General features: G+C 34.5%; 2 protein-coding genes across 3 annotated transcripts; one reads left to right on the top strand and one right to left on the bottom strand.

Annotated features, from left to right (window-relative positions):
* Positions 1-2,279: 2,279 nt before the first annotated feature.
* Positions 2,280-12,679, bottom strand: LOC107639494 (Transducin/WD40 repeat-like superfamily protein). Its single transcript, XM_016343005.3, has 20 exons — positions 12,507-12,679; positions 11,892-12,110; positions 11,585-11,693; positions 11,122-11,496; positions 10,948-11,003; positions 10,248-10,455; positions 10,110-10,165; positions 9,654-9,903; positions 9,389-9,552; positions 9,153-9,280; positions 8,974-9,075; positions 8,004-8,145; positions 7,727-7,813; positions 7,490-7,651; positions 6,178-6,531; positions 5,292-5,398; positions 5,100-5,218; positions 4,095-4,384; positions 3,189-3,404; positions 2,280-2,786 (listed from the first exon to the last, which is right to left on the bottom strand). Exons 1-20 carry the CDS (start codon positions 12,549-12,551, stop codon positions 2,379-2,381), a joined length of 3,597 nt encoding a protein of 1,198 aa, XP_016198491.1. The 5' UTR covers positions 12,552-12,679; the 3' UTR covers positions 2,280-2,378.
* Positions 12,680-13,041: 362 nt separating this feature from the next.
* On the top strand, positions 13,042-21,221 carry LOC107639495 (carbon-nitrogen hydrolase family protein). 2 transcript variants are annotated; one of them, XM_016343007.3, is made up of 14 exons: positions 13,042-13,452; positions 15,515-15,717; positions 15,825-16,130; positions 16,344-16,567; positions 16,766-16,869; positions 16,974-17,108; positions 17,222-17,390; positions 18,228-18,363; positions 18,526-18,664; positions 18,986-19,162; positions 19,264-19,431; positions 20,041-20,136; positions 20,575-20,703; positions 20,811-21,221. In XM_016343007.3, exons 2-14 carry the CDS (start codon positions 15,524-15,526, stop codon positions 21,021-21,023), a joined length of 2,190 nt encoding a protein of 729 aa, XP_016198493.1. In that variant the 5' UTR covers positions 13,042-13,452; positions 15,515-15,523; the 3' UTR covers positions 21,024-21,221. The 2 variants fall into 2 exon arrangements, with proteins under 2 accessions (XP_016198493.1, XP_020977020.1); XM_021121361.2 differs by having other exon boundaries at positions 13,055-13,452; positions 15,802-16,130.
* The last annotated feature ends 653 nt before the right edge of the window (positions 21,222-21,874 follow it).

The raw sequence follows: 21,874 nt of genomic DNA, 5'->3' as shown, positions 1-21,874 counted from the left end.
CTCAAAATGGCTATGATTGCGCACTTGTTGGACAATTAGATTACACATGAGTAGTTAGATTTGTTTGTCATAGAAGAAATTAAATTAAAGTATTATAGTTGAACCCCACGAGTTCATATACCTATCATAGCCTTAGATAATATAAGGGAATGTGGGATATATACTATCTACATTAATGCATTTATAATGAAGGAATATAATCCCAATAGAGAATGTAAAGTTTGGCATGTTACTAAGTAAAGCAAGACAAAGAAGGCATATAAGTATAGAAGAGAGTGATTTCTAGGGATACCTTCCTAGGGATTTATAAAATATTTTGAATATAGGGCAATGTATGGCTAATATTTTAAGTGTATGAGCAACATTAGTCACTGCAAAACCTTGAAAATGCAAGAGAGAGAGAAGGAAAAAAGGGGTAAGATAAGATAAACAATGTAGGAGGTGAGATAGGCAGTATACCTATATTGTATAGTAAGTATTGTATTCAAAATGCATGAAAATCATCAATGGAATTAGTTTTAAAAGTTGAAAGGATAGGGTAAAAATAAAAAAATGAATAAATAAAGAAAAGATTATCTTTGCTTTTGCTTCAGCCACTTTTTCTTTCTAATGATAAAGTGGAGAGAGACCGATCAAGCTGGACATGAAGAAAAAAAAAGGACTTACATTAAACTAATAATGATTGTGTAAGGAATAATGTTAGAGAAATATTTTCTTTTTTCACATTGAATTGATATGCTTACAAGAATTGTTGAATGAGATTTTGAATTTAAGAGTAAAACCGCCTTATATTATGCGGAACTATATATAGTATTTAAGAGTAAAACCACAATTTCAATAAAATAGAGCTTCATTCGCCTAAAAACTTGTGATATTGATGGATTTTGTGTCATGCATCATGTAATTTACTTAACTATCGGTCTATTATCTATAGTTCTGTACACACTTCGGATTTACATTAGTTAAATCACCTCAATAATTTAAGAGTCATCAATATAACGCATTAATAAATCGTAGCAAATTGTATATTTTAGTTTCTAATATTAGGCTCCATTATTGAGTTATTTCTCTCAATCTAACAACGTACCACTTAAATAGCCTTTTACCCTAATAATAGTATATCGAAAGAGATTGACTTTATCTTAAGATAAATAACTGAAAATAGATGTTTACTTACTTAGATGTTAAGATTTGAGACTCGAATAACTCTTTTGTTTTACAACTTTTACATAATTATTCAACGGCCTTTCTTAGATTAAAAAGAGGGGAAAATAAAAAGCTTTAATTAAACTACCCAAAACAACTCGGCTTGTGACTTCGCTTTCTTTCTTTTTATCTTGGTTTTCTTTCTAAGCTTGACATATAAGACTCTCGTATCATAAATCGAAGACAAAGCCATAAATGGGAGGAACTTTCCTCATTCATTAAAACCCGTTTACCAAATTCATGTTCAATAGGTGGGCTTTAGCTTTTTGCTCTTAAGCCATTCTTTTCACTTAATTTGTTTAATAGTAGTAAGGCATATAAGGTGGACTATGCCATTAAGGAACTAAGTTCAACAAGCCCTGGAAAGGAGAAATTCTTGGGATAAGCCAGTTTATTTTGTTTGTTCAAATTCAAAAAGCACTTCAGACAAATCTCATGAGTCATGAGGAATGAGTTTCTTGTCATAGGCTATCAACAAAGGGAGATTAAAGGACACACTCAACTATGATATGTTTAACAAATTTATCACATTTGATATCTGAAAAAAGAGTATTATACGATCTTGAGTTCTCCAAGCATATGAGCTAGCTTTTGTGGTGATGGTTTTTTCAAGACTTGTATTACAATTTCTCAACAAATCTACCGCAAACCCTATCACTACAAAGATGTCATTCTTGACCGTTGACTTGATTACAAGATATTATGACAACTTAATAGAACATAAAATAAAACTACTACTATGGATAAGGAACTTTGTTTGGGTTTGGGTTGTATTTTGTTTCTTCCTATTCCTTGCAAAGAGAATAGTATTGGTATTTACTAGTTCAGCTTCGTGCAATAAATTATGCAATCATTTTCCCATGCTAGAAATTAATGACTATTTCTTCTTTGGTAATTAGCATATCTATTTGACAACAAACTATAACTCAAATGGCATAGTCTCCCCATCTTCATCTAGAGATCTCGTATTCGAGTCTCACTCTTAACTCAGGAAAAAAAAAAAAAATAACATATCTACCTGGGGCATAATGTTGACTGTTGAACATGCAAGGAAAAGGAGCATTCTATTCTGTAGGTGAAACTTAACTAACCATATTTAATGAATGCAGCTATGTTTCTTTAGCATTCCAACACTTTTTATCAGATATACTATTTATTACCTATAGCTTAAGCTAACTTGCAAACAATTGATCCAATTCTGGAACACCTAGTCTATTTCCTTGCTTACCACTCTTCCTGCATTCCACCAATTTAGAAACTGCATTGACTTTCTCAATAATGAGTGGAAGTAGCTGAGATGCCTCATTCAAAAATTGAGCCCCAGCTCCCCTAGAAGCCTCGCCTCCGTCGCATTTTTCTAATTTCGACAACAATTGCACCACACTCTCGGCTGCAGCATCCAAGCTACCAAATGCTTCTTTGCATGCAGATATGGTCTCTGCTACTTCATTCCCTTCAAAAACACCTTGTGTCTCATTACTTCCTTCTTGCATCTTATTATCACTTGAACTTTCCTCAGCAGGGCATTTGTCTAATTCATATATTAAATCTAATAAACTATGTGGTGAATTCTTGGGGTCCTACAACAGACATTTAGAACAGCAAATATTTAAGCTTAGGTCATTCATGGTCTTATTGTTCATAAATAATTAAGGGGATCTCCAAATACCATCATTGTGAATTGGTATTAAAAGAATGAACTAGAATCATGATGCACATATATATATAAAATACTACCAGCTGTGTTAATATAGTTACTATGCAACTTATGAAGCTTATATGAAGACATGAAGTGTCATTAAGTGAGCTAAGCAATGCTAGGTACCAACTATGATTATATGACATATAAGGGGTAATTTAACTTTAAAGAACAGAATAGTTATCCATTTTGTACCAATACCAATATTTTTATAAGTGCTTCAATTGCAGTTTGGTTGTTTAAAGGGCTAGTTTTGTTTATCCGCATAAAAACTCACATATACCTGCTTAGAAGAATTTCTTAATTTGTCAATTTTGTTGTCCTGCAAGGATCTGTTTTTGGATAAGGTATAATTTGCAGCTTTTTCCTCAGAGTTCATGCTTTTATTAGTTATATGTCTGACAGGACTGATAAATAGTCTCTTGCAATCTCCTGGGTAATCCTGCTGCACAACATACCTTGTAGAAAACCTTCTAACTACTGAATTTCTTGACTCTGTCTGCACAACCATTAAAAGAGCTCAAAATACTTAGCTAATGTGGTCTAATCTGGAGAGAAAATAACTCAAGTTGTAGAGTAGTTCAAGTGTATCTTTATTATGCAAAATTTGTGACAAAATTTTCTCCGCAAAGAAGGCTCGGTTTTGGAAAGAAATTAACCCCGCTCAAACCCTCAACTTTTCACAAATTAACAGGCCATGAATATTGTTGCCAATAACTTTATAGTTAGAGAAAAAACGTCACTTATGCTTAGTCCTACTATAGTGTTATTTCTATATTACATATTAGATGCGTAAATCCCTTTTCCTAAATATAATCAGTTCGTCACCCACCGGTCATTTTCAATATTTTTCCAAGACAATGCAAGAAACGTTCAGAACCGACAGTTCCTCATCGGTTCCATTAGTCGGGATCATCACTGTCTAAAAAGAAGAACCAGCAATATATTTTATAAGCTAGGCATTAATTTCTACTAAAGCTAGTTATAAACTAGCTCAATTGCCAACCTATATTCTCAGTTTTATAATGGGCAGCTTAATAAGTATTTCCCCAGAATAAGAATAAGACAAATAAAACCAAGAGACTAATTCAAAGTAATGGACATAAGAGTTTTCTTACACTTTTAAATCCTTTAATGCTTCCAAGAAATAGCCTAATATGACATCATTATTTCATGAAAGAAGACAAACCTTGTGTGTATTTGATAAGCTGCCAAAATGTTGCTTAAACATATCACTGTCTTCTTCACAATGCAAACTGCCAATGTTAGCTTCAAGAATTGGTTTTGACTCACTTACAGATTCATCTAAATGGAGCTGCTCTGCTTTTATATCAGAAATTTCTTCAGAAGACAAAGAAGAAATACAACTATTATTGAAGTCAACTTGCTCTTCTGAAACAACACCTAACTCTTCATTTTCACAATGGCTACTGAAACCTAATGAATTCTGGTCCTTCCTAATTGCAGCCTTATCCTGTTCTGCCATAAACAATATTTATAAAAGTTAGTTGTATATTTTCTTTGGCTGCAACACTTGGTACTTTATGTCAAAATCATAACCCCATGGTAAGCCTTGAATAGACTATCCAAGGAGCCAAACTCACATAGGACATGCTATCTCCTGCTGCATCCCGTAGGAATATCCTACAGAAGGGGATGCTGCAGAGTGTGCCAAAGCTTAAAGTCACACAGAGGACGGATCTCAAAATGAAGTAATAATGTATGATATAATCCACTGTGCAATCTGATTTTGAATTAAAAGTTCCTAATGTCAAGAGCATGTAATCATGTAGTGAAGCCAGCCTCCTTAGCCAAATATCCAAGACATTTACTCAAGTTATCATACTTGGATATTACTAGTTAATAAGATGAATCACTTACAAAGAAAATAACAGTAATAATTCCTACAAATTATTCAGTCTCAAGTCTCGACACAAAATTTGCAAACCACACCACAAGCAATACCAGACACCTACTAACTATAATGCTTCAAAAAAGTCAGATACAAGAAATTACAGTCTATAGCCTGAAGGTTTACGTTAGTACAAACTTTCAATACCTTCTGTCATTATAATCATATTCTCCAAACCAAATTTGAAACAAAACTTGGTTGACTAGAGTAAGTCTTATTTGCTCTCAGCAGTAAACATGAATATTTAGAAGAATGTGGTCTGAGAAAAATGGTTGGACTCACTTAAACTTAAGGGAATCTCTTGAAACTTTGTGTTCATAAGATTGTGCATTTCCGGGGAGGAAAGAGAGTCCATGCAAACAGTGTAAACAGCACGCCACTGGTTGTCCAAAGCAATATTGCTGAAATTACAGTGAGTTATGAGCAAAGAACTAATATAGTACGAGAATTTCAGGACTCGGATTTAATACCTACCTAAAACTTCTGCAAGGGGTTGAAGAACATTGAGATTTCAGAGTCTTTGGCAATGAAGAATCATCATCAGATGGCATTTGAACTTCTGGGGATGAAGTACTATCTGCCTGATCATTATCAAGGCAGGAAAAAATATTAGAAAAATAACTGCTTGGTCCAAATTATAATGCAGAGAGTACCATCAAGGGCAGAGAGGGGTCCCTTTTGTTCCAGCACCTACATGTAGCCATGAGTGCATGACACAATTACAAAATGATCTTAAGCCTAGTTTTATAAACAACAAAGATTCGCACCCTCCCTTCTGTTCCAGCACCAGGCATGTGTGCAGTAGAAACTCTAAAGATTCACACCCTTACAGCAGAAGCTTGAACTGGTGTTGTTTAGGGTTTAGACAATGCTTTCATGACCATTTGGATGAAAGCTCTCCCAAAAAGGTATCCACAAATGTAGGTTTGGATTTGATATATGCCTAGCTTGGTGCAACTTTATGAGAAAAAGAAGCAAAGGCAAACTATTATTTTTCATTTTTTAAAAAAAAAAAAAAGCAAAATTGAATTTTGTTAATGCTCAACTCCAATACCTGAAACTTCAATCATGGCTGATTCAAAGTGGACAAAGAATTTTCCAATGTATCCATGGCATTGACATACTACCTTAGCCCAATTTCAAATTTCATTGAAGGTTTAACTTGATTCTAAGGAATAAGTTTTCTATGGAAAATTTTAAAAATGAATTGTCAACTGACAAATTTGCAGCCTTAAACAATCATTTTACACAGTTATATTCTTTAAGGATGGAAATATTCAACCCAGGGGAGTGGAGCTATAAATGAAATGGAGTTTCTAGGAAAGGGAAAATAAATAGTTCAAAGTGAGAGTACAGATACCTCTAATGAAGTATAGTTAAGATTCTTGAAGACGGAGTTGGGGCTGGTCACTTTTGATTGTGCCCATCTTGGAAGTCTAGAAATGCTAAATTTAAAAGATGAAGCCTCTTTATGACAACTCTTTGGGCAAAGTAATCCATCCCAGCTTTCAGTGTTGTTCCATAATGACTGCATACCCTCAAGATTGACCTTGGAGTTCTGACAATCCACTGCACTACATATATGACGAAAAGAGAGAGGCTGAGCTAAATTCCTTGTACCCAATGGATCAGTTCTTTCCATTATTCTCCTCAATATCTTAGAAGACAGTGGGGCAGGCAATTTCCATACAAAAATACACCCATCACCATCTACCTGAATACAAATAATATGTTGATATTTGTTACAACGCCATGGGCATTAGCAACATTTTTTTTGAACATCATGACAAGAGTAAGACCAAAACAAGTGTAGGTCTAGGCCACCAAAGTAAACTACATAACCATTTATCGCATTAATGCACATTCAACAATAATAACAAATAAGTGAATAGGTGAGATCACTTGCATGGACCAAATGATACCATGAAATCTCACAATCTCATGTAGAAGCTGGGAGTACTTTGGGGGGAATTTTGGGTAAAGATTGTTCCTGGGAATAATATCTTTTCATTTTCTACCAAATATGGAAATATTTTCACATTCCTATGAATGTAAAAACATTTCTCCCAACCCAACAACTAGTAGTATAGTGAGATTTCACCTTCTACATGGGATTGTGAAATTCAATAGGGTCATTTGGTCCATGCAATTGACCTCACCTTCATCCTTACCGAAGCCTGTAATGGCTATCTAGAAACCTAAACAACAGAAGTAACAAGAAAAATGAGAAACTTCATAAGTCATAACTCCATGAAACTTTTCCATTGTTGTAGTTCATTTTGGTCTTCAGCTCACATTTTGAATAATGGTACTTGCTGTGATTATGGTCCCACTTGAAAGTCAATAATTCATATTAAGGACTACTTTTTCTACTTCAATGCAATTAATATCTGAAAGCTTGCAAGCATAAAGTTCTCTTCCCCATTAGCCACACAATGCGTCATATTGTGCTTATTTAAACAACTGCATGGTTATATGCTTATCTTCAGTACTCCATGTATATGTTTTACCGTCCTTTATTTAACAAGATACTTTAATGTTATCTTAGAATAAGACTTCACTAACTCCCCCCACCCTCCGCACAAAAAGATTCACAACTTTCGCAATGAAAATGCAAATAATCACCTAAGAGAACGTAAATAGAAATGAGCATTAAGCACAGAGAATCTCACTGAAACTATGCGCTTGCAATCAGGCAAGAAGATGACACCAGTTACAATTTCAGCATGCCCAATGGCCTTTGCAACTATCTCTCCAGTGTTTAAGTCATATATGCAGATGGACTTGTTAGAGAACGAGCAGACAACATAAGTGCAGCTTGGATCCATTATAACCTGTTAAAAATTAAAATTATCAGCCCCTCATAAGTAGGATGATATACGTAGTAATTCTCCAATAATAAAGCTCACCTTTATAGGTTCTCCAAAAGTTTTGTCATGAGTGTACGACCGAATTAGCTTCTGAGAAGCTGTGTTAAAAATCTTTATCTTCTTATCCTATTAACACCCATAATTGAATTAGCAATCAAAAGACCTACTTCTGCAAATTCTGAGTAAATGGCTAAACAGATGAAGAGAACTAATTGGATAATTGTAGTAAAATTTACATGGGAGGGCTTCCACAACCAACAACCCAACTTTGAACTGATGTGTACCATGGTTAACAAGTTACAAGCATATACTTTACCTGCCCAACTGTGACAACATTCTCACATGTCCAATCCACAGCCATGTCATAAACAGTTCCAAATTTTGAAGCCTTTTGACGATGTTGCTGTAAAATGTTATGACCATTTTCTGCTTGCACTACATCACGGAGCACTAGGAAACTGTATGAAAGAATCTTTATTTTAATCATAGGGGGAATCACATCATATAAAAAGTATCAGGATTGACAGCTGGAGTGAAGAAGTGATGGCCATATAGAACAAGGGAATAAGCACACAACCAGAAGGCACAACTTAAAAAGCATGAGGGTAAAAGTGTGGCCTAAAGGGGTGGACCAGATTGCTTTCAGACCAATTCAGATAAACTAAAAACTAGTAGTCTAATTTCAGCGCATTTATTACAGGACCTACATACATGCTACATGTTTGAATTTTAAAATGATCATAATTGTGATGCACATTGCTACTGTGTATAATGGTAATTTCAAATTTTCAACTGAAATGCATTGGTCCAATAGATGGCAGGTGGTTTATACCCAAAGAAGGGAAAAAAATATAGTTGTCCTCACATAAGTCATATTCACTCAATAAATACAGAACTACCCAACATAATCCGTGATTGATAGGATAGGAGCAATAATCAAGTAGGCATATGACATAACACATAACACATTGAAGAATGGTTTTTTTGTTTTGCCTTCAATGAATGTTTTCCCAGCTTGATAACGAGTGAATTAGAGAGTGTGCGTTGAATCATCTCAGTGGCTTGGTATTTGGTATGTGCTAACAGAAAGTTTCATAATTGTAGTATTAGTCAAAGATTTTTTGAAATTTTTTGAACACTTGTTTTCTGGAGAATTCAATCTTAAGATGTACAGCTTCAGTTTCCCAGTCTTGAATTCAATTGTTCAGCATAACTTACGTAATCTATTTTTCAATTTTAATTTGCATATGCTTTATGCTTTTGAAGCCAAAACTCTACTAGCATACCTATCCGCACTACAACTGAGGATCCTGCAACTGTTGCTGCTAATATTCACAGATGTCACTGCAGCTGAATGATCATCGATGCTGCCAATGAGATCAAAGTTTCTGCCAGATGTACCCAAAACGTCATTAACAAGCATAAACAGCCAACTTAGCTAGCCTAAAAATTTGCAAACCCACACCTGCCCACATCATACAGATGGATTATGCAATCTCGTCCCCCAGAAGCAAGAAAGTAGCTGTTTTTTGCAATGTCATCAGACATGTCCTGGCTAAAGCTTAATGTAAGAATCTCTGCATCATGAGCACCCTGAAATGATGTGGACAACATAAGTGACCATAAAAAGTAATGTGCAGAATACCTTCAGATATAGTTTACTGCAAGACAGTTTCAAAATGAACTCATGTGGAACTCAACCTGAAAACATGTGTAATCTGAAGTTTGGAGGTTATATATATGGAGATTTCCTCTGCAATCACCAGCAGCTAGATGCTTTCCATCTGAACTAACAGCGAGTGACCGAAATCCTGATTTTGAAAGATTTGCCTTAACTGCATCCCGTTCAAAAGTTCCTGCACTTACTGGAGCAATAGAAAGGAATGGTGCAACATAGTGAGACAAGGATAATCTAATAAACCTATATAAGTGAATTAAGATATTTTTGTCCAAAGTCATAAGCTACCTAGGTATGAAGAGCCCAATAGTTCCATCTTCGATGAATCATGCTCTTCAGCATCTTTTGATAAATCAGATTGCAAAGAGAGATCCCACAGCCTAATTGTACCATCAGCAGAGCATGTTGTAAAAGAAACTCCCCCAAAGCAACCTCGAGCAGTGCATGCTAGGGACGGATCATGGATGTTTTCACAGCATAGATTCTTGATATCCCATATGCATGAGGAATGTGAAACTAGCACAAAACATCTGGCAGGCTGGAAATTAAGGAAAGGATTTTCGCTTTTCAGCATTAACCAATATTAATTTACACGGCACCTTATGGCCTAGAGGATACTCAGAAAAGTTTTTGCTTCGTCAGCAACTAACTTATACAAACCTTGATAGCAAGAAGTTAATATATCGTGATCCATGAATAGGTAACCAAATTCATCATGATTATATTGACAAACATTTTATTTACCTGATTCACATCATGGATGTCCCAGATGTAGAGACTATGATCTCCATAAATGACCACTGTAGGGTATGAAGTAGAGAATATGTAAATGTGAAATACAGGAATATATTAAATTTATTAAATTGAATATATAGCACTCACCAAGCTTTTCTAAGCCTGAAAACTGACATGCAACAGCATCAGGCAGAGCAAGCAGCTTTTGAAAATCCTGTTCGATAGCTGTTTCCTCTGAATATAATATGTTGCCTAGGTATTCTAGAGACATGGGGGTAAATAATTGGACTGCTCCATTGTTGCAGGCACAAGCAACTAGCTTTCCGGATGTTGATAATGCAAAAGCTTTTTGGACCTGAAAATGATCATTACAAAATTGTGAAAACTTACAAGGAACTAACAACATAATAATAAGTATTCGTATTTCATAATCGTATTCAATATAGTACAGTTCACAACGGTTTCATCAGTTCTACTCTATTGTTAAGTGAAATTGCCGAATGCATTTAGAGTACATAATGTAAAAATAATAAGTGACAAAGACCATATAAACTGTGCACTTCAGATAATTCACAATCAGACCCAGAAATAACATTTATTCCATTCCAAGGCATCAATTATTAGGATAGCCTAAGTTATGGCCAAAATAGAAGTTTGCCATCTTAGAAACTAGAATCATCATAAGGAATTTCAAGCCTACACTTAGAACATTACTGCAGAGAAAATGTATTTTAAATCTATACGCATCAGTTACTCATGAAACAAACTTTTATCTCTGCCATTTCCTCTATTAAAAGATAAGTTTAACATGGTTTGACATATTATGAGATGATACAGACTGATATACCTTCAAAGTAACTGACTTCTTAAGCGACAAACTGGAATGAACAAGGTACAAAATTCCTGAAAACAGAAAGAAATGGAGATATTAGTGAATTAATCATTTTGGTTCAAGAAATGCAAATGCCTCAAAATCTCAACAAAAATGCCAATCTTAGACTCATTCTGAACCAAATCAAACCTGAATTGGTCAATGCATAAATTGGAAGGCAATCACCAGCTTGTTTACAATTATCATAGCTGCTATTTTTCCACACAGAAGAAGCAATATATATACAAGAGCTTCCTTTATGAATAGCAAGATTTGTTGGCTTTTCATGTATCACTATTGATGCTGGCCTGCCCTTTGTTCCATTTATTTGTGTACTTCTAGATGATCCAAGTACCCAAAATTTCAAGTGCTTTTCTCCAGCAGTTACGATTAATTTTGCATCCGATGAGAAGCTGACATTTGAGACAGTAGAGCAAGCTGAAGTTGCTTTAACCTTTGTTATTAGCTCACCACTTCGCCACTCCCAAAGGTAAATGTACCCCCCAACCGATACCAAATGTTTACCTGCAACAGAATACTATAAAATAAGTAAGAAGCAGTAGGTAATAAAATTAATTAAGAAAATCATATAGTTGGCAAAAGTGTAACCAACCATTAGGTGAGAAGCAGATGCACGCAACTCCATATACATGACCTTTCAGTTCAGAGACAATGGACGAAGTAGAAGAATCCCATATTAGTACTGAGCTCTGGCTTCCTGCCTGCAAGACCTAGTTAGATTCTTGTTGGACGTGGTCTTTCTAAAGAAGCACCACCTTTGTGCTAACATTCTCAAATAAACTGGAAGCTATATTTATTCACAGGTCATGAACTGTTTGCGGCGCACTCCTTCATGTGAACAAGTGACCGTACAAACAGAATACTTCTACCATGATCAAATTAAAAGAGTTGATTCTCACCTCTCCAGCGGCAACAAAGTGCCCATCTCGTGACATAGCCACACAGCTCAAAGGCTTTGGCAATCTATAAGACACCATTAGGTGTGACTGAGTACCTAAGTTCACATCATAAACAACCACTACGGAACCAGCCAAATAAGCACATTTGGAACTCAAGCCACTTGAAGCTAACCCATTGCCGTTTTTTGTCGTCAATCCGATTACCTCCTCCAAACCCAGCTGCAAATAAAGAAATAAGAATAAAAAGAATTCATTTAGAAATTAACTCTTAGTTTTGTAACAATATAAGTAGTCACTAGTCAGCACTACCGAACACGCAAATTATTAATTAGCAGATAATTTTGAACTCAAATTTATCACGAAACAAGGGTTTGAGGATCTAAAATAATTCCACATTGATTTCTTTTATAAGAAAAAAAAAAAGAAGAAGATAAATTTGGGGGGAATAAGTTCTACTCAGTCAGCAAACTTAAGGTGAAAGTTTTACTTAGCTCACAGTTTCTCCATCCTCGGGGAACAAACAGTGTTAGAACTCGTGAGCCAGAAAATCACAACTCACATTGCTTTATTTTGAGGGGCTTGAAAAATCAAAAAGGAAAAGAAAAGAAAAAGAACCTTGAATGCAGCATCGTGTTTGTTGACTCTGTAAGAGGATTTCATTCTGAGAAGAGAATGAAGGAATCCCTAATGAAGCTAATGGTCGCTTTTGAAGATCATCTTATTAAGCTTCGTGAATCAGAAACACTGAGCAGAGGGAGAGGCGGGAATTTTGCTCAAATCAAAACTAAAATGAATCTGTTGTCTTTTTTTTTAATTTAAAATTTTAAATGCAGAAAAAATATTTTAAAAATCACGGATATGGCGTTTGTTTTACGTTCCTAGCTTAAGGTCCAGTTTGGTAAATAGCATTGTTCTGAAAATCGAACCGAATTGGCCGGTTTAACTTGATTAAATGAGAACCAGTCAATAGGTCGATTCCGTTAGATCTAAAAACCGTCTGAAATAAATTGGTTAAAAAATTGGTCGAATTGACCGTTAGCCAGTGAACCGGCCAGTTTTTTAAAGGTCTCTCGGTCCGGTAATCCTCCCAAAACGGCGCCGTTTTGTACTCTAGAAAAAAAAAATTCCAAAACGGCAAAACCCTGAAACTAAAGAAGGAAACCAACGCAGCCACACCCACTCACCCAGCATCAACTATCCTCTCCTCTCTGAAACTACACAGCATCAAGTAAACCTAGCCCCCAGCCACCCAGCACTGCAGCCCACCGCCCGCAGTCACCGCAATCTCTGCCGCCACTGCAGCCACGCAGCCCCCGCATCCGCCCCCGCAGGCCGCAGCCACTGCAGCTCCCCGCAACCCCACAGCCACGCAGCCTCCACCGCCACCGTAGGAAGATCCATCGCCGTGGTAGGAAGCTGTGTCACCGTGATTGGAAGCTCCCTTGCCGTCGTTTGGAAGCTCCCTTGCCGTCGTTTGGAAGCTCGTTGGCCGTCTCCTCTGTTCGAGCTCTCTCTCTCTGTGTCGCCGTGTTTCTGTCACTTCCTTTCCTCCTCGCAGCCGGTGAGTACTGTGATAAATTGAGAACATTGAATATTGAGAATATTGAATGCTGTGTAATTTGTTAAACACAGTCACTTTGCTGTTCATAAATTTGTTCATTTTTTTATTCATACTTGTTCATAACCACTGATAATATTGAATGCTGTGTAGTTTGTGAATTTTGTTCATAAAATTTCTGTTTGCTGTTCATAATTTTATTCATAATTTTGTTAATAAGCACTGTGATAATTCTGTTGCTGAGTAAATTGACTTAATTCTATTCATAAATTTTTTGTTTGCTGAGTAGTTTTGTAAGTACTGTGATGAAAGTTTGTAAGCTGAGTTAATTTTTTTTGGTAAGCGCTGTGAATCTGTGATATTTAATTGAACTTCGGTTGAACTATTGATTTTAATGATTTATTGACTGGTCTGGTTCTTATAATATCGGTAAATAATTTAATTAAACTTTTTTAAAAAAAATAATTTAAATAATAAATATTTATATTAAAAATAACTTATAAATAAATTATTTTGTATTTATTTATTTAATTTTAAAAATATTTATTTTAAAAAAATATAATAAAAATTTTTTATTATAAAAGAAGTTATTTTTTTAACTTTTTTATAAATATTTAAATAATTTTTTAAAAATCTATAATTTAATCACCAAAAAAAATTTATAATTTAATTTTAAAAATTACACCAAAAATTAATATTACTATTTTTTATAAGTTAAAAATTTAAAAAAATAACTTTTAAACATTTTCAAACGCTCCTTGAGTCCTCTACTACATAATAAGGAGACAATATTGAGTTTAGTCTTCAAAATTTTAATTATTTTTGTTTAATCTCTAAATTTTGTGAACGTGATTTATATTAGTTATTAGAATAATTATTAATGGTTAATTCTATGATCTTTATGAATTTTTGTCTAAATTTTGTTTAATTTATTTTTTGTAATAAGTTTTGATTTTTTAAAAATTATTTATTTTTATATTTTTAAATTAAATAATAACTTTTAATTTTTTTAATAAATAAACACCATCTTTTAGACACCATAGCATGAGAATAGATCCTTTTCAGTAAAAAAAAATTGGATGGTGTGCAGTATTTAATCTAACCATTCATTATTTTTTTTTTTTTTTTATTTCTGATTTTACTTATAAAATTAAAGGTGAAAGATCATACTGTTCTGTTAAATGTAAAAAAAAACTGAAGAGAATCTATTTCTTCGTAGCATTCACCATTTTTAATACATAAATGTTAATGAAACGCTGTCATAAATAGTAGTATGCCACTTGAAATTCGACATCGTTTAGTTTTGGTATTTTTGGATCGTTCAAAAATGGTATTGATTAAAATTTTTCTTTCAAAACAACTGATATGATATTTTGGACTATTTGAATACCAAAATCAAAGCATATTATTTTAGAGATTTTAACTTGGCATTTCACTATCTAGCACCATTTAACATTTGTGTGATGTAAATTATTAATACGAGAACTTGTTTGAATGAATTTTTATATAAAAAAAAAAATTTTAGTTATTTTTTTAATAGATCTTTTTTAAAATAAAAAATTTGTTTAAATATCTCATATAAAAATATTTTTATTTATCAATTATATTTAAGTATAATAATATAAAAATATTTTTTGTGTATTTATTATGTAAAAATATATTTTTTTTAAAAAAATTTTTAAAAAATGTAAATTGTAATTTTTAAAAAAATGCTTTTTTTTTTATATTTTACTTCTTTTATTTTATTATTAGAAATTTGTCGATATTAAAAAATTTTAAAAAAAAATTATTAATTTAATGATACTCAAATAAATACTGAATTATATTTATGAAATTTAAAAGACTAAATTAATGCAAATAAAATTTAAGAGACTAAATTAAGATTTATATGTTAAGTTTTTTTTTTTTTTTAGTGAGTGATTTATACGTAAGTTTAGTTGACCAAATTAAATATTAACATGTACACGCTATCTAAAAAGAATAGAAGAAACAAAATTCACACATTCGATAACAACTTGCTACATTCCATTACAAATAAACCTTTCTTTTCTGTTTCCGTTCCAAGTTCGTGAGGATGAGGCTGTTGAAGGTTGCCACTTGCAATCTCAACCAATGGGCCATGGACTTCGATTCAAACACTCAGCGAATCAAGGACTCCATCGCTATCGCTAAACAATCCGGCGCCGTCATTAGGCTCGGCCCTGAGCTCGAGCTCACTGGCTATGGCTGTGAAGACCACTTCTTGGAACTCGACACCGTCACACACGCGTAATAACTTCACTCATTCCTTTTTCTATTTTTCTTTCTTTTCAATTAGAAAGTGATGGAAATTGATTTGATTACCTTGTGAAGTATGCTGTGGTTTTGGTTTTCAGATGGGAATGTTTGAAAGATATCTTAGTTGGTGATTTGACGGATGGAATTGTGTGTAGCATTGGAATGCCTATTATCAAGGACTCTGAGCGCTACAATTGTCAGGTTCTTTGTTTGAATCGCAAGATTCTCATGATACGCCCAAAGATGTGGCTTGCGAACGATGGCAATTATAGAGAACTTCGATGGTTCACGGCGTGGAAGCCGAGAGATCATCTTGTCCATTTTCAGCTTCCCGGCGAGATAGCTGAGGCGTTAGGCCAGACATCGGTTCCCTTTGGTTATGGATTTCTGAAGTTTAAGGACACGTATGTTGCATAATCACAAGCTATATTTTTAAAGTGTTTATTAGTTTAGTTTTTTTTAGGGTTATTTAGTGTGTTCACTTACGAATTCCAGATAATGTGTAAATGCATGTTAAGAACTAGTGTGTTCCAACTACTGTGTGTTTGTATTTGTGTATGCTTAATTTATTTATTGTCATTCCAACTTCTGATTCGATGTTTATTTCAAAATTGTAGAGCTATTTCGGCTGAAGTTTGTGAAGAGCTGTTTACTCCAACTCCCCCACATTCTGAGCTTGCATTGAATGGGGTTGAAGTATTTATGAATGCCAGTGGAAGTCATCACCAACTTAGAAAGCTTGATGTTCGTCTTCGTGCTTTTATAGATGCCACTCACACTCGTGGCGGAGTATACATGTATAGCAATCACCAAGGATGCGATGGTGGCCGTCTTTACTATGGTAGAATATGTTTCTCTTAATACAATGATATAATGCTTTGAAGTTGGTGTCTAATGCATATTCTGGAGAATGAATACCTTCAAATATATGCAAGTTGCTATACGGACATGTTAACTGTTATTTTAGCTTCTTTTCCAGCTTTTGGAGATTTTACTTATGTGGCCCTTTTGTTCATTTCTTAAAATTTACTCGTAACAGATGGCTGTGCTTGTGTTGTGGTCAATGGTGATCTCATTGCACAAGGGTCACAATTTTCTTTAAAGGATGTTGAGGTTGTGGTTGCACAAATGGATCTAGACATGGTATTTGTTGCATGACCTCCCATCTGTAATGCATGCAATGCCATTTTAATCCTCAACTGTTGACACTGGATTTGGTTCCATAACTCCATTTTTTCTATTGGTAGGTGGCAAGCCTAAGAGGATCCGTAAGTAGCTTTCAAGAGCAAGCAAGTTGTAAAACTAAGGTTCCTTCAGTGGAAGTACCATATAGTCTTTGTGTACCTTTTAATCTTAAACATCGTCTTTCCATTCCACTAAAGGTAATGCACGTTGTCACCATTTTGAGTTGCAACTTTTAGATAATGTCACAATATTATTCCTTCAATTGCTCAGGCTGCCAAGTTGCTAATTGAATATGATATATGCTTTGCAGATCAAGTATCACTCTCCTGAGGAGGAAATAGCATTTGGACCTGGTTGCTGGTTATGGGACTATTTAAGAAGAAGCGGAGCATCTGGTTTTCTGCTTCCCCTTTCTGGTGGAGCAGACAGTTCATCAGTTGCTGCAATTGTTGGTTGCATGTGTCAGCTGGTTGTTAAAGGTACATTTGGATTGATGTCAAGTGCTGTTAGATTCTTATATACCTTCAAGTTTCTATCACCTGCCCAACTTGTGGCAGTATGTAGAAGCTATGTTAATAGTGCATACAAACAAATACTGCTTATTTAGGAACAAGAGTAAACCACCAAAAAGGCACCCAAAGTATTTTATCAATGACAAAAATGTCTCCGAAATTTATTATTGACAAAAATATCCTCAAATTATTTTAAAATGTGACAAAAAAATGCACATCTATGAACTGAAATGTTCTACGTTAATGGAAAAGAACGGTGTGACAAACGGAGAATGTCAGAGTCTCACTTGCCACGTTGAATGCTCCGTTAGCCACATCACATTTTTTCCATTAACGGAGCAGGCCTTTGATCATGATTAGGCATTTTTGGCATGTTTTCAAATTATTTGAGGGCATTTTTGTTGATAACAAAATTCAAAAACATTTTTGTCAGCGGTAAAATAATTTGGGTGCATTTTTTGTGGTTTACCCTTAGGAACAAGCATACTATTCAACTGACCACTAATCAAACCTCTGTTAAGTACCACCAATAAAAGGATCTCAAGGAAGGGTGGTTAAGAGGTGATACATAATTAGATGATTATTGAATTGCTTATAGAATTGGACTTTCATGGATATAGTACTTTTTCTTAGTTCTGTGTGTTTTGAATTCCTTCATTGAAACCAATCTGAAACAATTTCTAGTAATAAAATCAGGATGTCTATCTCTTTTTTCTTTTACATTTTTTCAAACGTGGAAGAGGTGGAATAAACAAAACCTTGTAGTTTATATGGCATTCATTAGTTATTCACTTCTGCCTGCAGAAATCGCAAATGGAGATGAACAAGTTAAAGCTGATGCAATAAGAATAGGAAACTACAAAGATGGACAATATCCTACTGATAGCAGAGAATTTGCCAAGCGAATATTCTATACTGTTTTTATGGGATCTGAAAACAGGTAAGTAATAAATTTGATGTCCTTCTGTTTTTTCAATCTTTGTCTGTACAACTGAGTTTATATCTGCTATTTCTATAGATCCTCATCAATGTTTATAAAGATCAGTCTACTTCTGCTTCACTCACATGTTATCATAATGTTATAAAAAAAAATTCCTTGCAGTTCGGACATGACAAGGTCACGGGCCAAGGTGTTGGCTGATGAAATTGGTTCATGGCACCTTGATCTTTCCATTGATGGAGTTGTATCTGCGTTTTTGTCATTGTTCCAAACACTTACAGGAAAGAGACCACGCTATAAGGTAAATGAAGCATGGACTAGTGAATTATTTTAATCATAGCTAGCAAGTACCAGAACTCTCTGTTTTCATACACTTGGACTTCTGCACGAGAATATGTTGATAATGAGATAAATAAGTGTTACAAATATAAATAGTCATATGTAGATCTCCATATTGATATTGGGACCTTGTTACTGACTGGTCAAACTGGCAGAAACTTAGCTTCGTTGCCGGGAATCTAACCATTTTTATCCTGACTAAAAGCTTGGAAATCTGATGTGTTTAATTGTTTATGTTTTCATGCTGTTATAGGTCAAATAATTTCTTTGTATGCCTTTACAGGTAGATGGTGGATCTAATGTTGAGAATCTAAGCTTGCAGAACATACAAGCTAGAATCAGGATGGTGCTCGCCTTCATGTTAGCATCACTATTGCCTTGGGTTCACAACAAACCAGGGTTTTATCTTGTCTTGGGGAGCTCAAATGTGGATGAAGGATTACGTGGTTACTTGACAAAGGTCTACACAGATTTCGATTATTACTTTCTTCATTGCTTGCTATTATTTCTCATTTTTGTGGTCCATTACACAGCAGTTACCAAAGTTTATCTCTTTTACAGTATGATTGCAGCGCAGCAGATATAAATCCTATTGGTAGCATAAGTAAGCAGGACCTTAGGACATTCCTGCGATGGGCAGCTATCCATCTTGGTTACTCATCTCTGGCAGAAATTGAAGCAGCTCCACCTACTGCTGAACTGGAGCCTATACGTTCTAACTACACTCAGGTAATATTTTGTTGTCTTATATCTTCCGGCACTGATCTTGAATCTCTTGAAGAACCCTTTCAGTCGACCATATTTGGTATGTGTTTTGTCGCCATATGGGATTTTTGTCAAGTGGAGGTGGTAATGGTGGAATATATCATTACAACAACATGGAGTTCATTAATTTAACTCATCATCTACTTCTGTGTATCAAAATGAAATGTAATTATGAAATTTTCCCTAGATGAAGTACAAAGACAATATAAGAGGAAGAAGAGCTTAAATCAGGTTATAATAAAAAAATCTCAGGGACATCCCCTTAATTTAGTCATTAAAGATCCTTTGGAAGAACTACTTTGCTTCATTTATTGTGAGCATCCAAATAAAAGCAAATAGTGTGTCCAAGAATGAATTCAATCCTATGACAATGTGAGAGCTTGAAAGCTATTATTCTTACCTCTTAGTGAAGTCCAGCGACAAGTAGTTGCGTTCTTCATTCTCCCTTTTCAGCAATGCCATATTATGTTCTGCTTATTCGGTTTATATGCAATTATCTAGGCAATGATAATTTATATATAACTCAAGGTTTTAAAATATGTAAGCAAATACCTCATTCTTTGTTTTAAACAGCTTGATGAAGTTGATATGGGAATGACTTACGAGGAACTGTCAGTCTATGGAAGACTACGGAAAATCTTCCGATGTGGTCCAGTTTCAATGTTCCAGGTATATCCCTTGCTTCTCCCTCCTGTCTTATTCATTTTCTTCTGCTACCTTTCACTGGTTTTTCAGTTCTAAGTTTTCATCTCTGAATTAATGTTTGAAAAGAAAAGGTCAAAGATATGGTAATTCTGCCCGTGACCATCCCATAATGTAAAGTTTAATGGCCCAGAAATATGTAAAAAGTAAAAGCAGAATCTATTTGCAAGCCATTTGACAGGCCTCTGAAAGTGGTTTATTGTTCCTTAAGACTAAAAATTGTGGCAATTATTTCATGATAAAAAAAGAGAAACATCACTGATATTTTCTTAGCAGAAATATTGATTTCTTTGCTTGGTACGATGAAACTCAAAGGAGAGTAACTTCTTGCATCATTAAATCAACGAATTTGGTTTGTTTGGTGGTTCAGCTATAACGTATAGTTTTTGTAATTTACTGTTGCAGAATCTGTGTTATAGATGGGGTGGAAGATTGACTCCATCACAGGTGGCCGAAAAAGTGAAACACTTCTTCAAGTACTATTCAATCAACCGGCACAAAATGACTGTCTTGACGCCTTCATATCATGCCGAGGTATGTAGTTTCTTGGGGTAGAGTTGTATGCCCTCGTACAAATCTTAATTGTATTCTTATAATTATGTTGGTGATGAAAAGTTTACCATTTTTCACTCAACTTGCAGAGTTATTCCCCGGAGGATAATAGGTTTGATCTGCGCCAGTTTCTCTATAATGTGAGATGGCCCTATCAATTTCGGAAGATTGATGAACTAGTGAGTGAGTTGGATGTGAAAGACATTGTTCAAGAAGGAGACCATGTAGCAGCTGTATCAGAAGGTGTTGGTGGGATGGGAGTTGCTGCAGCAGGTTCAGGCAATCCCAAAGTCGGATTCTAACTAAAATTTAACCAAACCAGGAATGAAACAACAGAATAAATTAGAAGTCTGCCTAGACAGAGATGTAGATTTCATCTTTCAAAAATTAATGTACATTTTTTTTTCCCACTTGATATAGTCTATAGAGATGTATGAGTGGCTAAGAAACTCAGTGTCTACCAAATTAATAAATTTAAATGAAAATTGTTCGGTCACCCATACTCATGTTTGTGAGATTTCTGTAAGAAACAATACCTCTATCATTTCGCTTCATCCTTTTTTATTGTACAGTTTACTCTCGTGAGCAATGAAATTAATCCAACCTAGCATTTCAGCTTCTATTGTTTGTCTCCATGAGAATGCAGTTTAAAAAAAAGGAAGAGGATGATGCCTTAAGAGAGAAAAGCTTCGACTGTTGCAAGTTAGATAAACATGGATAATTAAAGCTAAATATTAAAATAGATTATTTTTGTATACATGTAACTCATATTATAATGTAAAAGACACAACTAGGAAGATTTAGTGTCATTAGGAGGCAGCTAATTATTGTTTGTAAAAATCATGGAAGAATAGATTTCAATGAATTTGTAAAATTTCTGGAAAATTGCTTTTGCTTATTTGTTTGTTCTTGTTTAAGTATTTTTTTAGAATATATTTTAGTTTGCTTAATATATTAGAAATGGGGTTAATATTCAAATTCGTCCCTGAAAGATCACGCGATCTTCATTTTCGTTCTCGAATGATCTTTTTTAATCAAATTAGTCCCTAAAAGATAAAATGTAAGTCAAATTAGTCCTTTTGTCAGAAAGTGCCACGTGGCAGGTCAGTGACACGTGTCATGCCACGTGTCACTTGACATGTAAAAAAGTTTT

The sequence above is a fragment of the Arachis ipaensis genome, chromosome B4, assembly GCF_059453495.1.
Source record: "Arachis ipaensis isolate K30076 ecotype BB chromosome B4, ASM5945349v1, whole genome shotgun sequence".
Classification (NCBI taxonomy): Eukaryota; Viridiplantae; Streptophyta; class Magnoliopsida; order Fabales; family Fabaceae; genus Arachis; species Arachis ipaensis.
Note: the sequence above shows the minus strand (reverse complement) of the source record. Positions and strands in the feature narration are given on the sequence as shown.